Source organism: Euprymna scolopes, chromosome 4 (assembly GCF_053919585.1).
Source record: "Euprymna scolopes isolate OS-2025 chromosome 4, ASM5391958v1, whole genome shotgun sequence".
Taxonomy (NCBI): domain Eukaryota; kingdom Metazoa; phylum Mollusca; class Cephalopoda; order Sepiida; family Sepiolidae; genus Euprymna; species Euprymna scolopes.
Window position 1 is genome coordinate 167,055,819 of NC_136485.1, and position 9,589 is coordinate 167,065,407.

The window sequence follows — 9,589 nt, forward strand, 5'->3', positions numbered from 1 at the left end:
GACATCTACCTACTTGTTCCAATGAACACTGATGTCCAGCTACCAGTTCCCAATGCCCTCTAATCAGTCCCTTCGCCTGTCAACATCCAATACCCCATTGTTGTATTTGATTAACAACCCACTCAGAGTAATGTCCCCTGAATAACGTCACTTCCTTCTTTATAATAAAGGAGATGCCAGTCGCCAAATTGATTGCAACTATATACACATATATTGTTCGTCAAGCTTACTAACGCAACATGGTATCATAAGCAGGATAAAAAAGGCGAGACACTACACGCTGATATGTTTACAATCATAAGTACCATGCTACTTAAGAAAAAAAAACGAGTAATATAGAACGATGAAATGAGTAGCAACAGAATTACCCAGCCAGAACAATTTAATTTCCACCAACTTGAACAATCTGTGTAATAGATCAAAGATTAAGTTATCAAAAAGTGTCTGAATCAGACAAACAATCAGAAAGTAAAGAAATAGATTTAATTTGAACACTTACATGATATCTAATTAGGCTATCACATGATTATCGGATGCTTGGACACCCAGTTATCTGAAACCTTACAAATGGTCTCAGGCTTTACCCTAGAAGGTGCTATAACGCATCCATGCTAAAATGGTGCTGTGAAAAACCAAAAACATTTATTAAGGTCGCCAGAAACTTATCCGAAGAGCACCTTTTCAAAAACGCATGATGACGAATACATCCACTCAGTAATAGCAATAAAAAGAACTGGACAGTATACCACAAGCTCTAAGGGAGATAACTCCCATTCTCGCAATTGCAACAAGAATACTGTCTATGCTAATCTATACTATTACGGTTGGTGCCAATCGCCATCTTGAATGTAACTTATATACACACGTCTTGTTCTTCAAGTATACTAACACAACACCCATTGATGTCATACTACACTAGTTTCTAGCATCAGACTCTGTCTATATGACTCAGATCAACCTGAGATACATCATCCTACCTCCAGGAATGCAAAAATTTTAACTCCATGATAAACCTATACTTGCTCCAGCTAATCCTGATACACGATCTCCACTGCCACACAATTTACCGTTTCGCTTATTAAAATAAAATACGTTTTTAGCCAATCAGTTGTGTTTGCTATTGTTACTTTCCTTGCCTTGTGTCTACTTTATTAGTTGTACGGTCGATTGGCACCTCCACATTTCGACCTGCTTCAACAGACTTATGTTTGATGGCGAGGAAAGTAATTATAAAATGTTTGAAATTAAATTCACGGGACATCTGCACAGGATAAAACGAAAAAACTAAGTTGGAAAAGATAGATGATAAAGTCGACCCACAGAGAAATGTACACATATTTGCGGAACTAATCCACGTTTTGTGGGGTGGAAAAGATGATGGGAGAAAAGCAGTACAAATTTTAAAAGGGCTTATCACAAGCAAACCCAAAAGTATTTCTTTGAACTTAGAACTTTCAACTCTCTCAAAATATGAGGATAAAGCTGTTACAATGTTATTGTATAGAGACATGTTGCCAAACTGCTATCCAGCCCTAGTTCGTATGCAGCGCACACATGGACACAATACACAGCACTCAAGTTTGAAACATACGGTTATCGACCATTATTTCCAGCAGCATGTTTCAGCCAATAGGTGGCGATATCAACTTCCTTTTCTGTCTGTCTCTTTCTCCTTCGCTCTCTTACACCTAGGACGCCAAGCTGAACAAATGTTAAATTCACAAAATTCACTGTAAGTTATGCAACTAGTGAGCGTTGTTTCTTTATTTTGTTGTTCATACATAAATATTACTTTTTCGACATGATAGACAACATTCAACGACTCCATTAAAATTGAAAGAACTGCCATCAATATTCAACACTTTAAAGGCTATATTTATCCAAAGAGAAAAACTATAGACTGTGCTGGAATTCAAGGCATTACTCCTGACGTATTTTATAGTTATCATTACCAAAATACGTTTTTTCGTGTAGCAAATATAAAAATGGGGACGGAAAAAGGAAAGTAACGTGGAATTTACAGAAAACTGTCTTAAGTAGTGCGTAAATACATAAGACTTGGAAACATAAAAGTAAAGTAACAATAAACAAAAAGGAGAAAATGAAACTAGACACAGAAAGTATATCAATTTAGTTCAAGTTTATTAAAAAGAAATAAAATGCCGTTGCTTTTGTTTCCCAAAGCAAGGGTAAAAAATTAACCTTGAAGTAACAATTACAAAAAAACAAAAAAAAAAAAAAAAAAAAAGAGGAAAAAATGGGCCTCTAATTGAGAGACTATTCTAGAATTAATTGACTGGAACGACGAGCTTCAATTTATCGTCCAAACGATTGTAACAAATTAAAACTGGAAAATATTCGATTTTCGTTTTAAAATAAAAAAATCTTACTTGACACATAAAAACCTGAAAGTCAAGAAACATGCAAAAAAGGGTCTTTAAAATGTTCTTTATCTTTCAGTCTTTTTCTTAGAGAGACGCTCTCTCAATCTAGAACCTTCTGGTTCTAATATTGTTTTCTTTTTCTTTTAAAATAGAAATGTCTTTCTACGAAGGGAACTTCGATTGAACTGTCTTCCAAGATGGTCCCTTTTAGTTCCTTGAACAAAAAGCGAATCTCCTATCCTTCTTGGAGATCACATGTGAGCTTGTCTTGTCAGGCAGGCCGGCGAATTTAATTTCTGTCAGAAAAAATCCCCAAAACACAACTAGTTTCTTTGGTTGATCTTTTTGAGATCAATAATTTACCAGTTAGTAAGACCTTTATTATCTTTCAAGTAATTTTTTACAATGATTTATTTAACTTCAAAATCTAATTGAATTTGTCAGTTTCTAAATATCACAGTGAAAACATTTTTCATTATAATTTTCTTTCACGTGTAAAAATATTTTTCTCCTTTTGGAAATTAACTTTAAGCTTTAATCTTTCAAATACAATGAAAAGTAATTGGAAACTTTAATCTTTCAAATACAATGAAAAGTAATTGGAAACACACAAAAACTATGATAAACTGACTTTCAAAAGTATTTCCCCCCCTGTCTTTTTTCCGCCATTAATGCATGTACCTAAAAAAAAATAACTTCGACGAAGTAACGGAAATCAACAAAAACATTCAACGCAAAAGTTTGACAACGCAAAAGTTTGACAATTTTAATGGTGTCGTTGAATGTTGTCTATCATGTCGAAAAAGTAATATTTATGTATGAACAACAAAATAAAGAAACAACGCTCACTAGTTGCATAACTTACAGTGAATTTTGTGAATTTAACATTCAGCAAAAGTTTGACATGGAAGACCTAGGTCAGATCTTACGATTTCTCTGGTGCAGACTTCATAGTCAAACTAAATGAATCAACAAGTATACGCTAAGAAAGTACTAGAAAAAAATTAACATAGTAGACTGCAAGCACAGACTAACACCCTATGAACAGAAATTATTTTTTCTAAAGAAGCAAATGTCTCTGATTCTACAAATCACAGATAGGCTAGAAGAAGCTTTCTTGAATTGAAAGCTATGTTTAACATGGTAACGTTCTCATGAATTTTCGACTTTAACATCATCATCGCTGTCATAATTATTAATACTCTTTTCCTCGTCAACGGCGACTTCATTATCGTCACTTGTTTTATGAATTTGAGGAAATATTAATTCATCCTCTTCATATGATGGATTTTCGTTATTGACATTAAACGTGTCTACCAATTTTACACATTGGATTCTTTTTATTTTATTTTTGTCTGGGGAAAATACTAAGTAGGCTTTATTGTACCCAAGGAATATACCTCGACCGGTTTTGATATGTAATTTGCTTTTCTTATCTATAAATGCGAATCACACAGAAAGCTTCATATGAGGTCCTAGATAGCCTTTTGTTAAAGGACCGGTTGCATATATATGCAACAGTCATTAGTGCATACGTCCAGAGGTTTTTGGGAGTTTTGATTGAATGATTAGACATCTTGCTATTTCAAAAAGTGTCTGGCATGATCTTTCCACGGTTCTGTTTTTTTCATGTTTGATACGATGGTTAATCAATAAAAGTTCAAAGTCTTTATTAGTGAATTCTGTACCATTATCAGAACGGATACACTTTACTGCAACATAGGGGTGGGGCAGGGGGGGGGCGTGTCAGCTTAGTAGTTTTTAGTTGCTAGTAAGGTATCAGTTTTGTTCTTTAAGAAATAGACCATTATTAAACCGGCATAATCGTCTACAAAATTTAATGCATACCCGAAGTTTTCTCTACCCATCGGTCCCACGGGACCGTTCAAGTCACAATGCACCAGTGATAGGATTTTCATGGCCATCTTAGCTGGCATCTTGTTTTAGTACTTTGCCATTTTGCCTTTTGTACAAACGTTGCAGTTTGTCAAGATATTTTAAGTTTTTATTTTTATTTCCTCAACCATATTCGGCAACTTTTTGATATCTGGAATATTGCAGTGCCCAAGAATTTTACACCATCTCTGTACATCATGATAGGCGGTTTTTGATGGGACTACACTGTTTAAATAATATAGTCTTCCAATTATTTTTTAATATCGAATACAGTCCAATCTGGATACACCAGTTTTCATTGATTGGGGCTAAATTTTATATTTGCGCCTTATTTAATGGCGGCTTGTACAGAAAATGTATTTTGTTTAAATTTCGGGATTAGAAGAGCGTTTTCCAGAATACAGAAACAAAGTTACCATTTATTATTCTTTAGCCAGATTTTAGCATCACCTCTTTTCAAAACGATGCCGTTTACTCAGCTGCCGTCGGCTAGGTCTACAAAGTGGCTCTGAGGGTTAAAGTTGGGATCAAAATTGATAAAATCTGATTACTTCGTAATTACATGAGCCGTTGCCCCACAATCGACAAGAAAGTTGTTACTGTTTGTTGAAGTGTCATAAAAATAAAAATGTATGTTCGCAAACGTTGCTCTCCACATTTTTAATGGAGTCCCCTTTGAAATTTTTGTATTTATATTGGAAACTCTTGTGATTAGGTCGCCCACAATTATAACAAAATAATGTTCGTCCTTTTCTTAGGAGAAAAATTGTTTTTGAAAAAGTGGTTTTTATTCGAGGTAAAGGTATAATTTAATTTTATTGCTTTTAAGTGGGCATTTTTAAATTTCATGATATTTGTAGATTCGTTTTTTTCCCTGTGATCATTTTCTCAGTTTCCTTGTAACTCTCAAGTATTACCTTGAATTGACTAAAAGTCGTGGGTTTTACTTTCTGAGTTATCATTCGACAACACTTTAAGAACCATAAAGATTAACAGACTGTCGCTAATAACTTCGCCAGACATTTTTAATGAATTTGCTGTTGTTTCGGTCCTTGTACTATAATCTGTCAGCGTCTTGGCTTCCAAACGTTTTAGAGATGTCACTTTAGTATATAAAAAGATAATTTTGGGGTTTCCTTACGATAAATAATGCTCTTTAATATGTTCAATATTTTGCAGCCACCTTCCAAGGCTTCTCGCATTACCACAGATAAACTTCTGGCATCTAAGCACTTTATTAATTTCGCAAAGACAGTTGCATTCTTTTCAATAAACTCAGGATCGTTTCTGTTTTCAGGCTGTGCCTGAATTACCTTGAGTACTTTTGAATTCGTAAATATTCTAAACAATTTTACTTGCTACAATTCAAATTTTAATTCTGATTCAGCAAAGTCTTCTGTCGAGTCCATAACCTCTTGAATTGCAAGCCATGTTTAATTTCAAAAGAGTTTCCGATACAAATCCTGGAGATGAAGAATTTCCAGTGGGCAGCTGTTCTCTACAAGTTCTGGACTTTATAATTTTGCAACCAAAGAGCAAAATATCCTTCTCATGTTAACACGAAAAAAATTATGTGCTGATATGCTAAAAGATTTAATTTTTATGGCGCAATACTGGTTTCTGATTTGTTGATAGCAGAACGTGAATTAATTTGATTCGTCAGTTCCTATCGGAAGTGTTTATAAATAGAATCTCCCAATTTCTAACTACTTGCACCAGGCCTGATATTTCATAGGTCGTAAATAAATCGAACACGGAAATGCAGTGAAACATGTATTCAGAAAGAATTTGTTGTTTTTTAGTGAAAAGAAATTTATTTCCAGTGTCGGCCAGTTTGGGAAAATGTGCTTATTATCACCGATATTTACACCACTTGTGTTTAATGGCGTCGAGTTGACCCATTTTTTTGTTTTTGTTTAAATATCCGAGGTGAGCGTTTGTGCAGGAAGATTGCAACAGAAAAAATAAAAACAGCGAAAGTCCAGATATTAGTATATTTTCGCACACGAAAAAAGCGTTCACTTTCTTTTGCCTGGTGTTTTTTTATTATTTTTATTTATTTTTTTTTATATTTGACGAGCAATGGCTAAGATCTTTCTAATTCTTTCTCTTCTGATCTTGAGCATGTAGGAAAAAGGTAGCTGGTTAATTTTAATGCAGCTAAAACCAAGCATCCTCTTCTTTTATCACAATCGCTCTGGCTTCTATCAGGCCCCAATTGAAATGAATGCATCTCGTTTTGGGGAAACACTATGTCTTGACTGGTTTCTGGGATTGACCTTCACTCCTAATCTGAAATGGATCACATGCATCAAATCTGTTGCCAAGTTCGCTAGAAAAAAGATTAGATCATTCTACCGCTCCAGCAGGTATTTCACTGCCGATGCACTCCTCTATCTGTATAAGAACCAAGTACGTCCTTAAATGGAGCACTGTTGCCACATTTGGACAGGAGTTACTTGGCGTTACCTATCCTACCTTGATAGAGTTCAAAACCTGTAATGCCCTTTTCTCTGCTCTATGGTTATTTTCATGGAAAGTGCTCGTCTAAGCTCTAATTCATGCCCCCCCCTTTGCCGGACTTTCACAAAAACACTCGACTAGCTACAACCATGATCAACAATTTCCCTCATTCTCTATTTGTGCCTAAATCTAAACGCAGATTCCATGAATACTCGTAAAGTTTCTTTCCTAGAACTGCCCACCCGTGGAACATTGTTCTGTTGATTTGCTTCCCAGTCGACTACAATATCGTAGCCTTCAAGTCTAATGTAAACATTAATAAGTGGTGAATCCATTGTAAAAAATGTGCCAACCGATAAAAAATACAACAGACTGCTTCACAAAGCCCCTGACAAGGACCTGACTACATTGTGTAAAAACTAATCAAAATGTAAAGTTTAAGGGGGAGAGGACTGTTAATGGCCAAACTTTCGCATCCTGGGTTACGTCCTTTTAATTGGAACTCTCTCCCTTTAGAGTCATGTTTTTCCTGTGGTTAACTCTCTTTAAACAAACTTGTTCAAATCTATTTCATATTGTGTGGACCTTTCTTACTAATTTTGACCGCCATATATATTAAAACATATTTCACTTCACAATTCAAAGATACAGCATTAATAACTTATACGTTATGGTTATTAATAAGTCATCCATTATCGGTTCCCATATTCTATCATATATTAAATATTTTCAAAATCAGATTGGTAAAGATCTTGCGACAACTTTCTCAGACCCAAGAGATATTGTTCATACCATAGCCTTTTAAAACTATTCAAGAATTCATATCTACATCCCAGACTCTCAATAAGATCTTCTTTGCTAGGGGGTTATCCTGAAAACAATCTTCTTCTAAGGACAAAAACACAAAGGGATGCACAAAGGCATTAGGAGTAATCACCTCTAAGTCAAAATCATCAGAGCAACAATAGGTCAAGGCCCGATCGTTAACAGATCCCTGCACATCTGACGGAACCGTCAAAAGTTGAAAATAACAACTTCCTACGTCCTATAACCTTGAAAAGACAACCATTTACAACTCGAATTAATCTTTCCCACACAGCATGGTACCAAGCAGAATATAAAGGTATCGTTTGGTGTTTGATGAGATGGGCATCAACTGCCCTTCTAAATTCGTCAGACAAATAAACCTGTTTGACAAGGTCACAACCCGCAACAAAGGATTTTGCATTATCGGAATAAATGTGAGAAGGGACCCCATAAAAATTGAAAAATCTCACAAATGCCAAAATCACAGACTGAGAGGTCATATCAGGCAACAGTTCCAAGTGTATAGTTCGCACACTAAAACAGGTGAAGATTAAAATATACACCTTTTTAGTTTCATCACCTTCATGCACCCACAAATGGCCAGTAAAATCGATCCCGGTGTGCAAGAACGGCTTAACTAAATTAACCCGATGCTTAGGCAAATTTGTAACCTTGGGATATCTAAAGGAAAGAGTGTTATATTTTTTGCAAATGATACAACAAGATATCACCGTTTTAATAGCTTGTCTAGCTTTGGGTATCCAAAATCCCAACATTCTGAATTTGCTAAGCGTAGCAGCAATTCCCAGATGCTTACACTTTAAATGACAATCCATGATTATTAAACTTGTAACATGACAAGACTTGGAAAGCAGAATAGGATGAAGGACGGCATCAGAAAAATAAGTAGATTTACGAATTCTACCTCGTGAGCGAATCAATCTTTCATCGTCCAAAAATAAATTAAATTTAGAAACCAAAGGGGGGGGGGCTTCACCGCCATCAAACTTAGACAGATAATCCTTTTCCTTAGAAAGGAACAGTTCTTGTGTCATTCTGAACAAGTACAATCTCGCCTTAATACCAGAGTCGAGAACAATGCCTCTCATTTTTGATATAAATCGGAAAACTGCAGTCAAAACTCCAATGAGCTTATCCAGCGAAGAGAATTTCTCTACTTCAATTATATAACTACCTTGAATGACAGGTTCACAACCAGTAACTGTACTGATCAACATCTGGCTAGCCGGATTAAGACAATTCAGGTCATAACTAGGCCAGATAAAGTTATCTCCTCTCAACCATTCAGGCCCGAATAACCAACGAGTAAAAACCATTTTAAATTTGTTCAGGGACATACCCCTCGTGACAAAGTCAGCAGGATTGTCATCAGCCTTCACATACTTAAACTTCACTGTCAAACCTTTATCACAAAGATGTTTTACCATCACTTTTACATCTTTTAACTGGTTACGAGTAAATTGACATTTTGTATTGACATTGTCAGATAAAACCCAGGATAGTACTACCTGTGCATCTACAGCGATAATCACAGAACTGAGCACTTCCAAAGGGAGTATTTTCACCAGAACAGAAATATGCTTCATGCATAAATATACCGCTAACAGCTCCAAGGTGGGTAAGGTTCTCTTAACAGAGAGAACAACCCTGGCTTTAACGAATATCAGTCTGGCTTCACCATGCTGATGTAAATATACCGCGATTCCATAGGCCAGGTTCGAGGCATCACAAAAAACTATCAACGTGGCTGAAGAATCGGAAGCCACGTAGTAACGGTCGAATTCAAGCTCCCCAATACGTACCAGATCCTTATACAACCTCTCCCAGTCAACCATAACGTCAGGTGGGACCGGCTGGTCCCAGGATACTTTTATCTTCCACAATTTACTAAGAAGGATCCTACCTTTAATAGTAACAGGGAACATTAAGCCAAGGGGGTCAAATACAGAGGAATTTACAGACAAAATATCCCTCTTAGAGGATACTGATCTTCCTTCAACGCAAAAACTTGCTCGCAT

The 9,589-nt window shown here is 35.8% G+C and overlaps 1 protein-coding gene across 1 annotated transcript; it reads right to left on the reverse strand.

The window, feature by feature from the left end:
* Window positions 1–7,726: 7,726 nt before the first annotated feature.
* Window positions 7,727–9,589, reverse strand: LOC145272568 (uncharacterized). Its single transcript, XM_080127039.1, has one exon. It carries the CDS (start codon window positions 9,587–9,589, stop codon window positions 7,727–7,729), a length of 1,863 nt encoding a protein of 620 aa, XP_079983165.1.

Bases quoted from the DNA above. Each gene is read 5' to 3' on its own strand.
- LOC145272568 (XM_080127039.1), bottom strand. From the start codon at position 9,589: ATGCGAGCAAGTTTTTGCGTTGAAGGAAGATCAGTATCCTCTAAGAGG.